The 21,290-nt window shown below is 42.9% G+C and overlaps 1 protein-coding gene and 1 non-coding gene across 4 annotated transcripts in view; both read right to left on the minus strand.

The window, feature by feature from the left end:
- The window catches only part of SUN3 (Sad1 and UNC84 domain containing 3), a 46,956-nt gene that overhangs the window by 8,625 nt on the left and 17,041 nt on the right, over positions 1-21,290 (minus strand). For all 3 annotated transcript variants that reach the window (XM_027540228.1, XM_027540226.1, XM_027540229.1), the window contains exons 3-7: positions 15,885-15,988; positions 5,673-5,713; positions 3,968-4,139; positions 2,622-2,706; positions 11-126 (exon numbers count right to left, since the gene is read on the minus strand). In XM_027540228.1, coding sequence (XP_027396029.1) covers positions 11-126; positions 2,622-2,706; positions 3,968-4,139; positions 5,673-5,713; positions 15,885-15,988 — 518 coding nt within the window. The remainder of the gene's footprint in view (positions 1-10; positions 127-2,621; positions 2,707-3,967; positions 4,140-5,672; positions 5,714-15,884; positions 15,989-21,290) is intronic.
- LOC113891979 lies at positions 8,026-8,129 on the minus strand. The gene has a single exon (XR_003510951.1). It is a non-coding gene; the product is annotated as a U6 spliceosomal RNA (small nuclear RNA).

Consider the following 21,290-nt stretch of genomic DNA (forward strand, 5'->3'; position numbering starts at 1 on the left):
TAACTCTTACCTGGAGAATGATGTCTGGAGGCATTTCATAATTTAAGAAGCCGATCCCATGCCAGTACAGTTTTGCTTTATTATTTTTGTAACTTTCTGAGGTCCCAGCTTCAACAACAGAGGCTCCTGATAAGATAAAATAATTTTTTAAATTAAAAAAAAATCACACAATTCAAAACACCATTTAGATTTTAATGTTGCTGGAAAACTATTACTGGGCAACTCACAAATGAGGTAAAACTCATACCAGGAAATTGGTGGTAGAAGTATGATTTTCAGCTTTAATTACCACTGAAATCTTGTCACTTTGAGAAAATCATGTTTGTTCTGTGGTTTCACAAAATTTCTGGAACTGACATTATGATAAAAAAATGAAATCTGGAGCCACTGATTTAGACATGGAACTATTAGGTGGATTGTGTTTATTACCTAAAGAAACATGGATCCCCACATTTTAACAGCTTTTGTGATAAATAAACCTGATTCACTCAAAAACAAAAGCAGGAAAACCAACTGTGTCATAAATATACTAACAAGTTGTATTTATAATAGCCTTTCTTCAGATTCATTGAGCTTTAATTTTAATCAAAGAAATAAAAAATATACTCATCAAATATTATCCCTTCAAATTACTTCACTTTAGAAATAAAAGGTGTTTTAAGAAATCAAATGCAAATCACTTCCTTAAATTCCATCTGGGTATCAAAACACAGCATTAAAAAAACACAAGTATGAATGACTATCAAATCACCAGTGCTTTTTCTGAGAAGGCAGGCTTTGCAATAGTGAAGTTTGAGAGTGTTTACAAATTCTGGATGAAAGGCCTTTGTCAACTATTTGGTTTGTAATACTGCCTCCCAGCCCATGACTTGTCTTTTCATTCTTTTCAATATCTTCTCGCCAAGCAGAAGTTTTAAATTTGGATGAAGCCCAAATTACCCATTCTTTTCCTTTTGGAACTATATGTCCAACTCTTTGAGCACCATCAACTTGCTTTTTCCCTACTGTCAAAAGTTAATTAGTGTGGGATTATTTCTGGACTTCCTATTATGTTCCATTGATTTCAAACTCTCATTACCGCAGCTTTATAATATTGTAGCTTAACATCAGGGAGTCCTCCAAATTTGTTCTTCTTTCAAAACTGCTTCAGCTATTTTAGAGACAGTTCGTAGACGTCTACAAACAGTCATGCTGGGATTTTGATCAGGATTGTATTGAATCACCAAACTAGTCAGAGAATTGCCATCTTAAAAATATTGAAACTTTTAATCGACAAACATGGAAGATCTGTCCAGCATTTAGGTCTTCTGTTATTTCTTCTATTTGTGGGTTTTGTTTGTTCGTCTGTCCAGTTTTTAGCACACAGATCCTATGAAAATTTTATTAAATTTACACCCAAGAATTACATGTCTTGCACTGTCATTGTGAATAGGACTGTTTTTAAATTTTCTTTTCCCAATTTCTGATCATGAGCATTTAAAAATGAAATATACACAGTTGAACTTACTAATGTCACTTATTCTAATAGAGTTTTGATGATTCTCTATGTAAATCTCTATGTAAGTAATAATTATTTGGCAGAGTCTTGATGGCTATACATGGTATCGTGTCATCTGCAAATTGACACGATAGTTTTACTATCATGATAGTTTTACTATCATGATAGTTTTACTTCTTTTTCTCCCATTTGGATGCCTTTTACTTCTTTTCCTCTCTGATTGCTATGTCCTGGATTTCCAATACGATGCTGAACAAAAGTACAAAAGTGGTGAGAGCAGGCATCGTGTCCAGATTCCGATCTTAGAGGAAAAGCGTTCCGCTTTTCACACTGAGTACGATGCTAGCTGTGGACTTGTCATAGACGCCTTTACTACGTTGAGGTAGGTTCCCTCTACATACTTTGTGTTCTTTTTAGTGATTGCTCTGGCAATATTAATACACATAACTAACTTTTCAAAGTCAGTTTACAGTTAATATCTTACCAATATGTGTAAAATTCAAAATTTTATAACCATAGAGTTTAACCTCACCCATTGACCTTCCCTCAAGACTTGTCACATCTACATGTATTAAAACCCCATCAGGGACTTCCCTGACAGTCCAGCGGCTAAGACTCTGCACTTCAAAGGCAGGGGGTCCAGGTTCGCAAGTCACGGAGCAGCTAAGCCTGTGCACCGCAACTACGAGCCCACGTGCTGCAATTCCGAAGCGCACGTGCTCCTACTACCGAAGCCCGCAGGCCTGTGCTCAACAAGATAAGCCAACGGAATGAGAAGCCCGTGCACCACAACAGAGAGTAGTCCCCACCCACTGCAACTGGAGAAAACTTGGCACAGCAGCAAAGACCCAGGGCAGACCAGTATTTAAAAAAAAATTTTTTTTTTAAAAAGGACATTACATAGAGTTGAGACACTATCACTTAATCACTAATGGTGCATTGAGACCAGTCATTAGCAGTCATTTTTGTATGTAGAAGACAAAATGCAATGAAGTTTGTGATGCTTACGCAAACTTGCTGTGGCAGGCAGGCTTTCTCTGTGGTCCTCTTCACAGACGCTAGTGAACGGAGATCGTTCTGAAGTCCTGACTTTTTACACCGAGCTTAACGTTTCTTTACTCACCTGCTGACTTAAGGGCATAATCAGCCATCTGGACTTGATCTTCTCTCAGCTTTTTCAGTATGTAATTCACCAAGTTGGACATTTCCTATACAAATTGTAAAAAGAGTTTCCTGTTAAGAATCTCCATCACCTTCTTGAGTCTTGACAATTTACTCTATTGATTCGGACCTACGTTTGCTAATCGGCCAAACACACACAGGTTCTTCCTCTCCCCTCTGCAGATCAGTGGGATCCGTGTTTCACAGGCAGCTGAGGTATCGGGGAGCTGAGAGTTGCTGGGCCACTCCCCAAGGTCATGGAAGAAGGCTGGATGTCAGTCCCCTGAGGAGCACCCCAAAATGCTCGCACAGTGGAACAGCCCAGTGAGGTTGTGTGTACGACCTGCTGGGCCCCCCTGCTTAGCAATGAAGACTGGAGTGTTCTGTAGCTGTTTGGGAATCGAAGGCAGTTTACACAGAGCACATGATTGCTTGTGTTAGAAATTATTCCTCTTTTAAATCAATATTGGGTTATAAGGATGTTCTCAGTCTTAAGAAACCAAGCATCCTGAGAGAAAGTAACGGTCTGAGTTCTAAATGACAAAGCACTTTGTCCCAGGGCCGTGAGGATGGGGGCTTGGAGGCAGTGGTGGTCAGCGTCAGCAGAATGTGTACTTCAAAAAACAGAATCTCAGGAAAAAGAAACGAAGCCAGTGCTAACAGAAGGAGAAGAAGTAAAACCAAGCTCTTGGTCTTCATCATCATGTTGCCTGATCTGGTGCTCATCCGGTCAGATACACTAGCGTTAGGTCCCTGAATAAAAATATTTTACTATTTAAGTATTTGTGTATAAACGTTCAGAGACTGCCATTTGTGAATAAGCAGTCTTTTTTTTTTTTAACTGCAAAATAAAACAGTCAGTTACTTATTTGGGTGGAAAGTCAGTCTTACTGCAATACAAAATCTTCCCTGTGACACAGCCATTATGAAAAAGTGTGCTTCTAGGGGTGAGCCTTAGTAAAAGTAAAGTAGGGGCTTCCCTGGTGGCTCAGATGGTAAAGAGTTTGCCTGCAATGTAGGAGACCCAGGTTTGATCCCTGGGGTGGGAAGATCCTGTGGCGAAGGGAATGGCTAGCCACTCCAGTATTCTTGCCTGGAGAATTCCAAGGACAGAGGAGTCTGGCGGGTTGCAGTCCAAGGGGTTGCAAGAGTCGGACATGACTGAACAACTAACACTTCACTTTACAAGCTAATGTAGAAAAGGAATTTTCAAGAAGAAAGAAGACAGACCACACATCCCAGCCATCACATAAGTTGTCCACTTTCTGAAAGCGGACACGTCCCTGCCTCCCTCCCACGCTCACTTACCTCGTCGATGACCTCGGTGTGGTTCCAGCCTTCAGCGGGGTCTATGTCGGCATTCCAGCTGTAATTGTGCAGACCATCCTGCATGTCTCTAAGCAATGCCTTCAGAACATCTATTTGTTCAATTAAAAAGAGAATTTCCCGGAAGTTGTTTTCCAAAGTCTGGCTCTCCTTCCTGTGAATGGAGACCTTCACTGTGAAAGGAGGAAGCAGTGGGCTCCCTGCCAGCCCCATGCTGGGCTTCAGGGCTAGCAAAACCAAGCAGCGCTTTACCTTGCAGAAGAGAGAACCCTGAGTGAGGGGTGCCCCCTTTTCTAGAGAACGGCCCTGCGCTGTGCATGAGGAGCAAAGACATTTCAGGAAGCACTCCTGAGGGCATCACAGGCATGGGCTATGCTCTGTGCAGGGAAGGGGGGCTCAAAGGCCTTCACTCATCCCATTCCTCCCTCGGGGATTGAGGCCACGCTGACTTGAGCTGGGCAACTCCACAGTGCCCCAAACCCCCCTCTCACCACCTTAGGGGCAGGGCACCTTGCACTTTGAGTACAGTACGGAGCAGGGGGATGCCAACCAAGCCCTGAAATTCTGTGAATCAGCCTTTAGAGACGAGTGACTGAAAGATTCAGGGGCCCAGGTGTGGGGGCTTAGAGGAGTGGGGTGGGGGTGGGGCAGCTGCCTTTCACCAGCTCAAGGGTGCAAGATTTTACTTCCCAAGAATCGGCTCTGCTACTTGTACAGTTTGAGAGTTACTGGTAGAGAGAATAAGAAAATGTTAAACCAATGGGTATTTCTTTATGTTGAAAAAATGTAAGTACTGTCAATACTTATTGTGTGTGTGTGTGTGTGTGTGTGTGTGTGTTTAGTCACTAAGTTGTGCCTCTTTGTGACTCCCATGGACTGTAGCCCGCCAGGCTCCTCTTTCCATGGGAGTTTCCGGGCAAGAACACTGGAGTGGGTTGTCCTTTCCTTCTCCAGGGGATCTTCTCCATCCAGGGACTGAACTCATGTCTCCTGCATTAGCAGGCAGATTCTTTACTGCTGGCTTTCCCTTTACCAAGGAAGCCACTTCTTTCCCCCCAGTTTATAAAATGGGCTTCCCTCATGGCTCAGTGGTAAAGAATCTTCCTGCCAATGCAGGGGATGCAGGTTCAATCCTTAGGTCGGGAAGATCCCCTGGAGAAGGAAGAGACAACTCGTTCTAGCATTTTTGCCTGGGAAATCCCATGGACAGAGGAGCCTGGTGGGCTACAATCCATGGGGTTGCAAAGAGTCAGACATGACTTAGTAACTAAAAACAACAAGCAAACAAAAACTTATGAATCAATATATGTTCACAATTTGGAAAATGTAAAACTGCTGAAGAAATAGAAACTGTTAATAGTTTTTGTAAAAGTTTTTATCTCATGCAAAAAAGTTGTATTAAATAACAAAATAATTTTGTGTCCCACTACACTTCTCAGATAACCAAATATATTTTTAAATTATTTTAATGGCTTCATAATTCTCTATTCCAGGTATTTAAACCTTGGCTTATTTTTCTAATTTTATCCCATTAAAAAAATAATAAATAATACTGAAAGCACTTCCCAGTGTATGTTCCCTTCAAGAAGGATCCACAGAAGTAGAAATTAGCTTTATAATTTTACAAAAGCATTTCAGTGTTTGGACACACGCCAGAAAGTCACACACACGAGAACATCTCACTCACTTTAAAAGTTCCAGTTGCTCTTTTGGCATTCGAAGCCTGGCCTGAAAAATAAAACAGAGCAAAGCCGTATCATTCCAAATCCTGCCTACTCGGGTGGAGTTATTTTTCCCATTTGTGGAGGGGGAAGGAAATCACCCAACCACCCTTGATAGACACACCTAGCCAGCAGGACCCACAGTCTCTAAGACACCTACATCTTCCTGCAAAGAGTGATATTTAGAGGAGACGCAGAGACATCCAGCCCTGAGGCTTGTCCCTGTAAACAGTGAGGAGCATCCCCTTTCTACATGAGGAAGCTGGCTGCTGGAGTCCATTAGCCATGACATCAGGAGGATCACAGACGCTTATCTAACACCGACAGGGTGTCTCAGAAGGACCGTCTTGTGTGTGAACAGGTGGTGCCCCAGCCAGGCTGACGATGCTACTGATGTCGAGGATGTGCACGGCCTCGGTGGAGGCGGTCCACACAGGGACAGCGGACCGAGGGTCTGCTCAGGCTGCCGTGCCCCGACCCTGGTACCCCCACCAGCTCCTCTGTGTGGGAGGCTCCACATGCCACTCAGGATCCCCCAGAAATGGCTGAAAAGCTAGCAGTTTAAACTGACAGAGGTGAATTCTCTCATGGGCCTGAAGGCCGAAAGTCCAAAGGCAGGCTGTGGGCAGGGCCGTACTTTGCTCTGAGGTTCCAAAGAGAGTCTGTTTCTTGCCTCTTCCACCTTCTGGCGGCCCTGGGCTTCCTGGCTGGTGCAGCACCATCCAGGCCTCTGCCTCGTCCCCACGGGCCCTTCGCCCCCGGGTGTTTCTCCTCTGTGTCTCTCTTCTGAGGACACATCTCAGTGCGCTTGAGAGACCATCTGGGAGAGGCAGGACGACTTCATCTCAGGATCCCCAATTACGTCTACAGACTCTTTCTTCAAATAAAGGTCCCGTGGGCAGGTTCTGGGGGTTGGGCCATGAAATAGCTTCTCGGGGCTCACTTTCACCACAGGGACCATCCATGTGTTCTCTGACAAACGAGGCCCATCCTCTCAGCCGACAAGTCTGCTTCCATGTTTCAAAGACTCTGGCTTCCCATCAGTTTGCTGCCAAAATGGTTCAAGGCACGAGGGACATTTTATCCACACCACTGTACACTGCACAGAAAACAATTACCTCCCTTTTTTTTCCTGCTGAGCATTTTAATTTCATTTTTAAAATTTTTATTGGAGTATCGTTGCTTTATGTCGTTGTGTTAGTTTCTGCCGTACAGCAAAGTGAATCAGCTACCCGTATACATGTATCTCCTCTTTTTTGGATTTCCTTCCCATTTAGGTCCCCACAGAGCATTGAGTAGACTTCCCTGTTCTATACAGTAGGTTCTCATTAGCGAGCAATTTAACTTATTACAGGCTCTCCTCGATATTTTTCTTTGTACAGAGATGTGGAGTTGGGAGCTGAAGTTGGGAGCTGATTTTTGGTAGGGATAAATTCTTATTTCCAGTGTTTCAGTTGCTGATTGAATAGGTTTCCTTTTGCTAGGGGCAGTGTTTTGCATTTCTGTTACTTTTTTCTGTTTTACCCTTAAAAGAACATATAGAAAGTATGCCTCCACTAATTTGCTGATAAATTTCAGAGTTCTTTGAAAGCTAACATTTTCCTAATTTTTATAAGCATTTGCCTCATTCCCAAAAGGACTTCAGGTGGCTTCCACTTTACGAACAAACATAGAATAAAAAGTCATTGAACAAAAAGATGAGGCAATGAAAGTGAATAGAAAACAAGGACTGGAAAAGGACGAAAACGTGTGAAAGATGAGTGTGACTTAAATTCCTGGAGTTCTCAGCTGTGGCCCTACATCTGTTCCTAACATTGTAACAGCGGAATTGGGTGCGGGTGGGAGGGAATGGGGAAGACAAGAGTTGACAGCAGTCCACAGGGAAAAAAGAAAACCTCAAAGATGTGGCAGAGGCTGCTTTGCCTATGGCTGGTAATCCATCCCTTCCATGAGGCTCCTGTGATAAGAACGTGCTGGGTGTCTCCTAAGAACTTTCCCAGGGCTTCCTTCCTGGCAGGTGGGCAGAGCCCCATGGAAGGTTAGGACAGCCATCCAAAGCCTTCATTAAGACTCTGCAGCAACTCCAACAAAGCACCTGCTGGCCAACCCTAAACATGCCCATTAAAGGAGGACCAGTGGGCATCTGCAGTCAGTTGAATGGGTGTAGAATTGGCAGCCTCCTGAGAAATGACAAAGTGAAGGAGAGAACGCAAAGGAACAGCTGTGGGCAGGGCCACAGCCTTGCTTCTTCTTGTTGTTTCATTGTTTTACCCTTAAAAATATGGAAGACTTATCAATTAAAAATAAATAAATATTTTTAAAAATATGGAAGCCTTCACAAATCTGCAAGTCGTCCTTGTATGGGGGCTGTGCTGATCTCTGCATTGTTCCAGTTTTTGTATATGAGCTGCCAAGCTGAGCGCTGTTTTGTTTTTTCAGGTAAGGTTGACTGAGATCCAAAACTTTATGTCTTAGAATGTGGCTCCGATACTTAGAGCTGGGACAGATTGGATGCAAGAGCTCACAAATGCCTCACATGGCCAGTACTTCTTTCTTTTTTTAGACAAAACTGTCACAGGTTAGGGCTTCCCAGATGGCGCTAGTGGTAAAGAATCTGCCTGCCAATGCAGACGACAGAAGAGATGAGGATTGGCTACCTGGATCGGGAAGATCCCCTGGAGGAGGACATGGCAACCCACTCTTATATTCTTCCCTGGAGAATCCCATGGACAGAGGAGCCTGGCGGGCTACAGTCCTTACGTCGCAGAGTCAGACAGAACCGAACAACTGAGCATGCATGCAAGTTATCTAATTTTAAACCCTGTAACTTCCAGGTGAATCCTGGAAGCTATCGGATTGGCCAAAAGTTCGTTCAGTTTTTTTCCTGTAAAATGGCTCTAGTAGTGTTTAGCTGTCTTTAACTTTGTCTTAAACAATTTTGTTAGGTTGTATTGTGACTGCTGACATATCAGTGTGCATTTTTAAAAAAATTATCAAATTAGTGAATTTTTGTGTGGCCATTTTAATATTGAAGACAGAAGAAAAAAGGAACAATTCTGGCATATTATGTTTGGCATAATATGCATATACCATTTTGGACATATTTAATATATCAAGAAAGATAAAAATGCAACTGAAACACAAATATTTGCGGAGAAGCTGCTGTGAGTGATCGAACACGTCAAAAGTGGTTTGTGAAGTTTTGTGCTGGAGATTTCTGGCTGAACGATGCTCCATGTTCGGGTAGACCAGTTGACAGGGATTAAATCGCGACATGAAGTGAGATTACTCAATGTTATATCATGTGGGAGATAGCCACCATACTCAAAATATCCGAATCAAGTGTTGAAAATCATTTGCACCAAGTTGGTTATGTTAATCGCTTTGATGTTAGGGTTCCACATAAAGCCTTCTTGACCATACTTCCACCTGTGATTCTCTATTGAAACATAATGAAAATGGTCTGTTTTTAAAACAAATTGTGATGAACAATGAAAAGCTGAAGAGACTGTGGGGCAAGTGAAATGAACCACCACCAGCCACACCAAATGAATATGTACTGCTCTCAACTAGACCAACTGAAGTTAGTACTCAATAAATAGTGTCTAGAATCAGTCAACAGAAAGCCCATAATCTTCCATCATGATAATGCAAGACAGCATGTTTCTTTGATAACCAGGCAAAAACTACTGCAGCTTCACTGGGAAGTTCTGATTCATCTGCTCTATTCACCAAACACTGCATCTTTGGATTTCCATTTATTTCAGTCTTTATAAAATTCTCTTAATGGAAAAAGTTTCAAAAACATTTTGGGAAAATGGAATTATGAAGTTGCCTGAAAAATGGCAAAAGATAGTGGAACAAAATGATGAATACATTCAATAAAGTTCTTGGTGGAAATGAAAAACGTGTCTTTTATTCTTACCTAAAAAATCAAAGGAATTTTTTGGCTAACCCAATACAATGATTGCAGATTGCACCTGCAGTTAGATCATTAAGCTTGCTGCTTTACATAGAGTTTTAGATCTAAACCAATTAAATATTTGGAGCAAGTAATTTGCAATCACTGGTCTTAAGCCCTTCATTGTGATGGTGAGTATATGGTCCACTGAGACTGTACCGTGTGTGACAGCTGAACTGTGTCCTTAGCGTAAGTAAACAGGACAGACCAATGGCCACGCACAGCAAAGCTGGAGTTTGTCTTTCATCTCTGGAATTTAGAGCTGTGTTGCTTTAGGCACACACAGAAATTCCCTCAATTGTTCTGATCCAGCATCCTGATCTATAAATAGATTCGCTCCCATTGGAGGATAAAGTGATACCTGTATTTAATGTACTTACAAATAACTTCTGGCGCATTATCCTCCCGTTCTCCATGGTGGGAGACTAGGGGGTGGGGCACAGCTAACTTTCTGAAAAGCAATATTGGGACTTCCGTGGTGGTTCAGTGGTTAGGACTCCATGCTTCCACTGCAGGGGGCATGCGTTCGATCCCTTGTCAGGGAACTAAAATACTATATGCCTTGTGGCAAAAAAAAAAAAAAAAAAGTGGTATTGATTAATTAAGATTCACTATTAAAAGGTCACCTAAAAATTGTGAATATCCTTCCTGTATCCTTCTTTTAGTTTATCCTAAGTAAAAAATCAAGAATGAGTGAAAAGATTCAGCAACAATGACATTTATATTGAAAAGTTGAAAACAATTCGATTGTTGAGAAATAAGTATTTGTTGAATATATTATTTATTCATTGGAATATTAGTTAGCAATCAAATGCTGTTAAAAATAATATCTAAGGACTCCCCTGGTGGCTCAGTAGCCAAGACTCCATGCTCCCAGTGAGGGGGCCCTGGTTCTATCTCTGGTCAGGGAACTAGATCTTGCATGCTGCAACTGAGACCCAGCACAGCCAAATAAATAAATATTTTTTAAAACAATAATGTCTAAAGACAGGGGAACATCTTCAAATCTATTGTTAGTTGAATTTTAAAAAAGGCTGAGAAACAGCTTCTATTGCATGTAGCTTGGGATCTATAAAGAAGTCACATGGAAATGAGTCACAGATTCATATGGTTTCTAACAGAACTCTCTTCTGAGTGAAAAACAGGTTAACCATTGGTTATTGATCATAGTAAAACGCTGATGCTGTTGTTTAGTTGCTAAGTTGAGTCTGCCTGTTTTGAGACCCCAAGCCTGCCAGATATCCTCTGTCCACAGGATTTTCCAGGTAATACTGGAGTGGGTTGCCATTTCCTTCTCCAGGGGATCTTCCCCAGCAGGGGACAGAACCTGTGTGTCCTGTATTGGAAGGTGGATTCTATACCATTGAGCCACCAGGGAGACCCAGTAAAATGCTACCCGCGTGAAAAATACCGGCTTTATACACTCAGCCTTAGAAATTAAGGAGAAGGCACTGTCGAGTGTGCTGATCCACCTAAACCCATGAAGTGGAGAGGAAGGTGGCCTTTCAAAATGACAGCACTCTCATTCATTCCTTCGTTCACTCATGCCAGTGTCTGTGGAGCCTCTGTGTTCCGGGAACGGTGTCAGGCTTGCACAAGCTCTCTGCTCATTTCAACAAGTCCACGGTGAAGTAAAGGCAACACTTGATGTATGGGGACTGTCACCAGTAGGTGGCTGGCCACAGAAGCCTCTCCCAGGTGACACATGAGCTGGGCTGAAATGCCAGAGAGGAGTTACTCCTGCAAAGATCTGGGGCAGAATATCATAGGCAGAGGGAGTATATTAGTCAGGGTTCTTCAGAAAAACAGAGCAGGATGTGTGTATTTACACAGAGAGACTTACTTTAAGGAACTGATGTGATTGTGGAGGCTGGGAGTCTAACATCCGTGGGGCAGCCCAGCAGGTCCATGACTCAGAGGAGAGCTGATGTTGCAGCTCAGGTCTGAAGGCATCTGGAGGTGGAATGTCTTCCTTTTTAGGAGAACTTGGTCTTTTTCTCCTAAAACCTTCGACTGATTAGACGAGGCCCACCCACCATATGGAGGATAATCTGTTTTACTCAAAGTCTACCAATTTAAATGTTAAACTTACTTTAAATATACCTTTGGAGTAACATCTATACTAGTGTTTGACCAAACATCTGAGCACCATAGCCTAGCAAAAGTGGCCCATAAAATTAGGCATCACAATACAGTTGATCACGATTTGGCAATTATTGGAGGTCGCCGTTGACCATGTCTCATCTGTTTTTCTGGTGATGAGCTTTCTCTGGCTCCTCCTGTGAGCCCAGGGCCTTGGGCTTTGATGTGGGGACCTCGTGGTGTAGGAGTTATCTTGGGTTTCCACAGACCCACAAGGAGATGCCCTTCCATCTGGGACCTGATTCTCACAGATTCTCAGTGTGGGCAAAATGAGCAGCATCCTTGAACCTTTGGGTGCTTCCCGTGTGACCTGTGAACTCCCCAGGGAACAATCCTCACTAGGCTGGAAAGCTGCAGGGACCACACGAGCTCCATCTTCCCCTTTAGGGGCTCCTCATGACAAGCACCCTGAGATTCAGAAATTGCTGGATGAACCAGGAAACAGAGAATTTCAAAAGCCCCAAGGGAACTCAGGTCAAGTTTGCTGACAGGGTGAATTCATTGATCTGTCCCTTCTTCCGACAGAGCAGTGGTTGACTTGATTGAAGCTCCTGTCTTTCTTCCCCTCTCTTGTCTTCAGAGGCCAAAGTGTAGGATGGACAAGGCTCCTCCTGGCGCACTGGAGAGCCAGGGCATGCACCAGAGAGCAAACACCAGTGTCTGGTCCATTCTCCTCTAGCTAGCTCCAGGACCAACACGAAGCCATTCCGTCCAGAGCTCCAGGCAGGGGTTAACTGAAGTTCTATCTGCCGGAGCTTCCCTTGGGGTGCCAGCTTAGTTTGTCTGGGTTGCACCAGAACACCAGAGACTGGTCAGCTTGTGAAGAACAGTTGATTTCTCACAGTTCTGGAGCTGCAATTTCATGATCAAGACACCAGCAGAGCTGGTGTCTGATGAGAACCACTTCTGGTCCACAGACAATGTCTCCTCACTGTGTCCTCACATGGCAGAGAGATACCCTCTGGGGTCTCTCTTTTACGTTGTATTGATTCATTCATTCATTTGACTACACAGGGTCTTCACTGCTGTGCACAGGTCTTTAGCTGCGGCAAACGGGAGCTACTCTGCACGGTGGTGGGTGGGCTTCTCATGGCGCTGGCTCCTCTTGTTACGGAGCACAGGCTCTAGGCTCACGGGCTTCAGTAGTTGTGGGGCACAGGCTTAGTTGCTCCTTGGCATGTGGAATCCTCCCAGACCAGGGATCAAACCCCTGTGCCCTGCATTGGCAGGTGGATTTTTAACCACTGGACCACCAGGGAAGTCCTGGGTTCTCTTTCTTTATAGTTCTAATCCCAGTCAGGGGGCTCCGCCCTTATGACCTAATAACTTCCCAAAGGACCCACCTCCTAATACCTGGGGTTTGTTGTTGTTGGTTAGCTGCTAAGTCATGCCCAACTCTTTTTTGATCCTCATGGACTGTAGGTCGCCAGCTCCTCTGTCCACACAATTCTCCAAGCAAGAATACTAGAGTGGGTTGCCACTTCCTTTTCAGGGGATCTTCCTGACCCAGAGATCGAACCTGAGTCTCCTGCATTGGCAGGTGAACTCTTTACCACTAAGCCAATAGGGAAGCCTTAATACTTGGGTTGCTGCTGCTACTGCTGCTAAGTCACTTCAGTCATGTCTGACTCTATGTGACCCCATAGACGGCAGCCCACCAGGCTCCCCCATCCCTGGGATTCTCCAGGCAAGAACACTGGAGTGGGTTGCCATTTCCTTCTCCAATGCCTTGGATTAGGTTTCAACATATGAATTGTGGAGGTGACACAGCAATCAGTCTATGACATTCTAACTCTCGCCCCCCAAATTAATGTTCCTATATGCAAAATACATCCTTTTATCCCAACAGACCCCAAGGCATTCATTCATTCCAGCATCAACTTATGTCTAAAGTTCAATGCCTCAACTAAATATCATCCAAGTCAGATACGGATGAGACCCCGCATACAATCCATCCAAAGCAACCTCCCCTCCAGCTAAGATGCTGTGAAATCAAACAAACTGTGTACTTTCAAAATACAGTAGTGGGATCAGCATACTATAGACATTCCCATCGCAAAAGGGAGAAACTGGAAAGCAGAAAAATTGATGAATCAGGAACATCCAATCTGTGGCAGGAGTTTACAGGGATTGGAGACTGTGGAGGATTTTTAGAGTCTCTTAGTCACAAAACTGGAGAAGGAAATGGCAACCCACTCCAGTACTCTTGCCTGGAAAATCCCATGGGTGGAGGGGCCTGGTAGGCTTCAGTCCATGGGGTCATAAAGAGTTGGACACGACTGAGCGACTTCACTTTCACTTTTCACTTTCATGCATTGGAGAAGGAAATGGCAACCCACTCCAGTGTTCTTGCCTGGAGAATCCCAGGGACGGGGGAGCCTGGTGGGCTGCCGTCTATGGGGTTGCACAGAGTCGGACATGACTGAAGCGACTTAGCAGCAGCAGCAGTCGTAAAACCACTTAGTAGGTCTCCAGTCCCAACATTATTTATTTATTTTTTTAAAATTATTGGAGTACAGACGATTTACAATGCTATGTTAGTTTCTGGAGTACAGCAAAGTGAAGCAGTTATACATATCCATGCATGCTAAGTCACTTTAGTTGAGACCCTATGGACTGTAGCCCGCCAGCCTCTTCTGTCTACGGGATTCTCCAGGCAAGAATACTGGAGTGGGTTGCCATGTCCTCCTCAAGGGGATTGTTCTGACCCAGGGATCGAACCAGCGTCTCTTACACCTCCTGCATTGGCAGGTGGATTCTTTACGACTCAGTCAGTTCAGTCGCTCAGTTGTGTACGACTCTTTGCAACCCCATGGACTGCAGCACGCCAGGCTTCACTGTCCATTAGCAACTCACAGAGCTTGTTCAAACTCATGTCCATCAAGTTGGTGATACCATCCAACAAGCTCATCCTGTCGTCCCCTTCTCCTCCTGTCTTCAATCTTTCCCAGCATCAGGGTCTTTAAATCAGTCAGTTCTTCGTATCAGGTGGCCAAAGTATTGGAGTTTTAGCTTCAGCATCAGTCCTTCCAATGAATATTCAGGACTGATTCTTTTAGGATGGACTGGTTGGATCTCCTTGCAGTCCAAGGGACTCTCAAGAGTCTTCTCCAACACCATGGTTCAAAAGCATCAGTTCTTTGGTGCTCAGCTTTCTTTATAGTTCAACTCTCACATCGATACATGACTACTAGAAAAACCATGGGCTTGACTAGGTGGAACTTCATTGGCAAAGCAATGTCTCTGTTTTTTAAAATGCTGTCTAGGTTGGTCATAACTTTCTTCCAAGGAGCAACCGTCTTTTAATTTCATGGCTGCAACCACCATCTGCAGTGATTTTGGAGCCCAGAAAAATTAAGTCTCTCACTGTTTCCATTGTTTCTCCATCTACTTGCCATGAAGAGGTGGAACCAGATGCATGATCTCAGTTTTCTGAATGTTGAGTTTTAACCCAGCTTTTTCACTCTCCTCTTTCACTTTCATCAAGAGGCTCCTTAGTTCTTCTTTGCTTTCTGCCATAAGGGTGGTGTCATCTGCATATCTGAGGTTACTGATATTTCTCCAGGCAATCTTGATTTCAGCTCGTGCTTCTTCCATCCCAGCATTTCTCATGATGTACTCTGCATATAAGTTAAATAAGCAGGGTGACAATACACAGCCTTGATGTACTCGTTTCCTGATTTGGAACCAGTTTGTTGTTCCAAGTCCAGTTCTAACTGTTGCTTCTTGACCCGCATACAGGTTTCTCAGGAAGCAGGTCAGGTGGTCTGGTATTCCTATCAATTGAAGAATTTTCCAGTTTGTTGTGATCTACAGAGTCAAAGGCTTTGGTATAGTCAATAAAGCAGAAGTAGATGTTTTTCTGGAACTCTCTTGCTTTTTCAATGATCCAGTGGACGCTGACAATTTGATCTCTGGTTCCTGTGCCTTTTCTAAATCCAGCTTGAACACCTATTAGATGTTCTATTAGATAGTCACATGCAAAACCAATATAACACATGTCTAGTTGGACTCTCTTTTGTAGCACATTAGATTTTAAATGAGTAACAGACAAAATGATTTAAGGAAACATCACCTGGTAATTGTAAAGCCGTGAACCATATTCTGCAATTACAGCATAAATTTGTCTAGATTTCTGAGGAAACGCTTTCTCTTTAAGCTTCATGTGATTTATAAATCCTGTTAAAGAAAAGATCAACTTCGGTTAAAGAGTTTATCTTGAAATACTTATATTTTACATTGATGAAACAATTTATATTTTCAGGCAGCACAAGAAAAAAATAAAAGTTCCTTCTCTGTGTCCATTCAGGCCTCCTCCCTCCCTCCTTGATGTATGGTGTGCATGCACATTACACGTTAATCAGAGTGCCTCAAAATGGGGATGAACTTTATATAAATATCAGTGTGTCATTTTAACATATGAGCCTTTGTCTCAAAAATGTGTATGACTGTGCCTTCAACTTCTAACACATGGAACAGGTCTCAGAGCTTCTAAGAGTCTGTCTCGTGGGATACAATCCTCAGTTTAGCTTGGATAAAATTCCTCTTTTTTCTTAACTTGATTGTTAGTTGAATTGTTGTTGACAACATATATTAATATAAATTTCTCTAAGGAGGGAAGCTATAGCAAGTTACTTTTTTTTTTTTTTCTTTTTTCATTGTGTTGGGTCTTCAGTGCTGTGGGGAATTTTCTCTAGTTGAGACCAAGGGGGCTCCTGTCCATTTGCAGTGCTCAGGCTTCTCGCCGCAGTGACTCCTGTTGTTGTAGAGCACAGGCTCTACGGTGCACACGCTTCAGTAGTTGAGGCTCACAGGCTTAGCTGCTCCTCGGCATGTGGGATCTTCCCGGACCAGGGATCAAACCCTTGTCCCCTGCATTGGCAGGCAGATTGTTTATCACTGGACCATCAGGGAAGTCCTATGTCAGGATCTTGAGGGACAATAATTTTCAATGGCAGCAAAAGGTGCTCAAAAAATTGTTTCTCCATTGAAACAATCATCAGCTGGCAAAGACTATCAAGATCAACTTTATTGGAATTCCAAAACCTAATCACAAGCTTGCATCAACCAGAGGACTGAAGGAAAGGGCAGATTATTTTTGGCAAGAGAGCAGTGTGGCATTATCACTCACTTGCATACTATCTCCCAGAATGGTGGCAGTGGCTTTGTGGGTGGCAGCCAATATTTCTGATGCAGCTTGCTTGTGCCAGGGATCTAACACAGACCTTATTCTTCAACTACTTTGACTCTATGTGCTTATCTGCCTGGCGTTGCCCTGATTGTCTAGTGCAGAGGCCAATCTTTGTTTCCATCCACTCCCATGCACTAGAAAAATCTTCTGGGAGGGTATAATGACTGTTGAAAGAATTAAAGACATAAACTGGCCATGACCATCTGAGCAAGGGACTGTGAATGGAGAAAGTGGCAGACAGATCCAACATCAAGGGAGAGAGAAGGCAGAGGATGAAGGCTCATGTGGGAACAAGGGCTTGGAAGGGAAGGGAGAGTGCGGTGTGAGTGTCCAGGACTGGACACATGCTCAAGAAAGATCCCAGAGAAGACCCCAGGCTTGCACCTTAGGTGGATCTGTGGGCTGCATGCAAACAGGAGGTGAAGTTTATGACAGAGTTGTGGGTGGCCCAGTTTGGCCTTGAAATAGTGTCCCAGCTTAGAGCCAAACAGCCCGGACTGGGAGAGCGGTTCTCACATCCTTGCTCTCTCTTTCTTATTCATTGATCCTAGGAAACCTGTCAGGACATTGGTTGACCACTGTGATATCAGAAAAGTGACCATCACTAAACAAACAAATGACTACAGCCCTCAACAAGTAATAAAGCAACCTTTGGAAAAGGGGAAATGCCAATTCCTAGAGTTACTGCATTATGAAACTGAAATGTCTGGTTTACAACACAAAATTACAAAGCATACAAAGAAAAGTACAGCTCATTAAAGGGAAAAAAATTTGACTGACATCTCTGAGGAAGCTCAAACTTTGAACTCACTGAACAAAAACTTTACAAATCAACTGTCTTAAATATGCTCAAAAACTAAAGGAAACCATAGAAAAGAAGTAAAGAAAACCAAAGAAATGAAGTATGAATGAAATGAGAATATCAATTGAAAAATTACAAAAGGAAACAAGTACAAGTTCTGGAGATGTAAAGTACAGTAGCTGAAATGAAAAAATTCATGAAATAGGCTCAACAGCAGATGTTAGCAGGCAACAGAGAGATTCAGTGAACTCAAAAATAGAACAACTGAGATTATCAAGTGTGATGAGAAAGAAGAGAATTGCAAATCCAGAGCTAGGCCTATACATCTAGGGCTGACTGAATTTTTTGACAAGGGTAACAAGACCATTCAATGGGGAAAAATATCTTTCCAACAAATGATGCTGAGACAACAAGATATCCATTTGCTAAAAAATGAATTTGGTTCATTTTTAATTCATTTGCTAAAAAATGAAAATGAAATTTAAAAATTCATATTATATATAAAAAGTAACTCAAAATGGATCGATTAGCTAAACATAACAGTAAAAATCATAAAGTTCTCAGAAAAAACATGGGGGTAAGCTGTCATGACCTAGAATTTAGTAATGGATTCTTAGATATGACATCATTAAAACTGAAACCTTTTATGCATCAAAGGACATTACTTAAAAAGTAAAAGGACAATCTATTGAATGAAGGGAAATATTATGTGTCTGAGAAGAGTCTAGTATCCAGAATATATTTTTAAAAAACTCTTACAAGTCAACAACAAAAAGACAAAACCCCAATTAAATGGGCAAAAGATTAGAAGAAATTTTCTCCAAAGAAGAGGTATAAATGGCAAACAAGTACGTAAAAAGTTGCTCAATATTAGTTTATATCATTCATTGGTGGTGGTGGTGATTTAGTCACTAACTCATGTCCGACTCTTGCAACCCCATGGACTGTAGCCTGCCAGGCTCCTCTGTCCACAGAATTTCCCTGGCAAGAATACTGGAGTGGGTTGCTATGTCCTTCTCGAGATAGCAGTCATTAGGGAAATATAAAGTACAGAATAAAAAATACAAAATCCCAGTGAGACAGCACTTCACATCTACCAGGATGGCTACAGTTGTGAAAAAAGAATGGCAAGTGTTGGTGAGGATGTGGGAAAACTGGGACCACCACACACTGCTAGTGGGAAAGTAACATGGTGCAGTTTTTCCAAAAAACAGTGGCAATTCCTCCCTAGCAATTTACTAGTAGGTGCATAACCCATAGAATTGAAAACAGGTATTCAAACAAAGGAGCAGTGGCTGTGATAGCGCAGGAGCGGCCAAGAGGAACTACTCTGCGTCCAAGGTCAGGGGCGGCAGCTGCGCTTTGCTGGAGCAGCCGTGAAGAGATACTCCACACTCAAGGTAAGAGAAACCCAAGTAAGACGGTAGGTACTGAGAGAGGACATCAGAGGGAAGACAGACTGAAACCATAATCACAGACAACTAGCCAATCTGATCACACAGACCACAGCCTTGTCTAACTCATTGAAACTAAGCCATGCTGTGTGGGGCCACCCAAGACAGATGGGTCATGGTAGAGAGGTCTGACAGAATGTGGTCCACTGGAGAAGGGAATGGCAAACCACTTCAGTATTCTTGCCTTGAGAACCCCATGAACAGTATGAAAAGGCAAAAAGATACGACACTGAAAGATGAACTTCCCAGGTCAGTAGGTGCCCAATATGCTACTGGAGATCAGTAGAGAAATAACTCCAGAAAGAATGAAGGGATGGAGACAAAGCAAAAACAATACCCAGCTGTGGATGCAACTGGTGATGGAAGCAAGGTCCAATGCTGTAAAGAGCAATATTGCATAGGAACCTGGAATGTCAGGTCCATGAATCAAGGCAAATTGGAAGTGATCAAACAGGAGATGGCAGGAGTGAACACTGACATTCTAGAAATCAGTGAACTAAAATGGACCGGAATGGGTGAATTTAACTCAGATGACCATTATATCTACTACTGTGGGCAGGAACCCCTTAGAAGAAATGGAGTAGACATCATAGTCAACAAAAGAGTCTGAAATGCAGTACTTGGATGCAATCTCATAAATGACAGAATGATCTCTGTTCGTTTCCAAGGCAAACCATTCAATATCACGGTAATCCAAGTCTATGCCCCAACCAGTAATGCTGAAGAAGCTGAAGTTGAATGGTTCTATGAAGACCTACAAGCCTTTCTAAAATAACAACCCCAAAAGATGTCCTTCTCATTATAGGGGACTGGAATACAAAAGTAGGAAGTCAAGAAACACCTGGAGTAACAGGCAAATTTGGCCTTGGAGTACAGAATGAAGCAGGGCAAAGGTTAATAGAGTTCAGCCAAGAGAATGCACTGGTCATAGCAAACACCATCTTCCAACAACACGAGAGAAGACTCTACACATGGGCATCACCAGATGGTCAACACTGAAATCAGATTGATTATATTCTTTGCAGCCAAAGATGGAGAAGCTCTATACAGCCAGCAAAAATAAGACTGGGAGCTGACTGTGGCTCAGATCACGAACTCCTTATTGCCAAATTCAGACTAATATTGAAGAAAGTGGGGAAAACCACTAGACTATTCAGGTATGACCTAAATCAAATCCTTTATGACTATACAGTGGAAGTGAGAAATAGATTTAAGGAACTAGACCTGATAGAGTGACTGATGAACTGTGGAGTGAGGTTCGTGACATTGTACAGGAGACAGGGGTCAAGAACATCCCCAAGAAAAAGAAATGCAAAAAAGCAAAATGGCTGTCTGAGGAGGCCTTACAAATAGCTGTGAAAAGAAGGGAAGTGCAAAGCAAAGGAAAAAAGGAAAGATATATCCATTTGAATGCAGAGTTCCAAAGAATAGCAAGAAGAAATAAGAAAGCCTCCCTCAGCGATCAATGCAAAGAAATAGAGGAAAACAATAGAATGGGAAAGACTAGAGATCTTGTCAAGAAAATTAAGAGATACCAAGGGAACATTTCATGCAAAGATAGGCTCAATAAAGGACAGAAATGGTATGGACCTTACAGAAGCAGAAGATATTAAGAAGAGGTGGCAAGAATACACAGAACTGTACAAAAAGATCTTCACAACTCAGATAATCACGATGCTGTGATCACTCACCTAGAGCCAGACATCCTAGAATGTGAAGTCTAGTGGGCCTTAGGAAGCATCACTACGAACAAAGCTAGTGCAGGTGATGGAATTCCAGTTGAGCTATTCCAAATCCTGAAAGATGATGCTGTGAAAGTGCTGCACTCAATATCCCAGCAAATTTGGACAACTCAGTAGTGGCCACAGGACTGGAAAAGATCAGTTTTCATTCCAATCCCAAAGAAAGGCAATGCCAAAGAATGCTCAAACTACCGCACAATTGCACTCATCTCACACGCTAGTAAAGCAATGCTCAAAATTCTCCAACATAGGCTTCAGCAATACGTAAATGGTGAACTTCCAGATGTTCAAG

This window comes from Bos indicus x Bos taurus, chromosome 4, assembly GCF_003369695.1.
Source record: "Bos indicus x Bos taurus breed Angus x Brahman F1 hybrid chromosome 4, Bos_hybrid_MaternalHap_v2.0, whole genome shotgun sequence".
In the NCBI taxonomy this organism is placed as follows: Eukaryota; Metazoa; Chordata; class Mammalia; order Artiodactyla; family Bovidae; genus Bos; species Bos indicus x Bos taurus.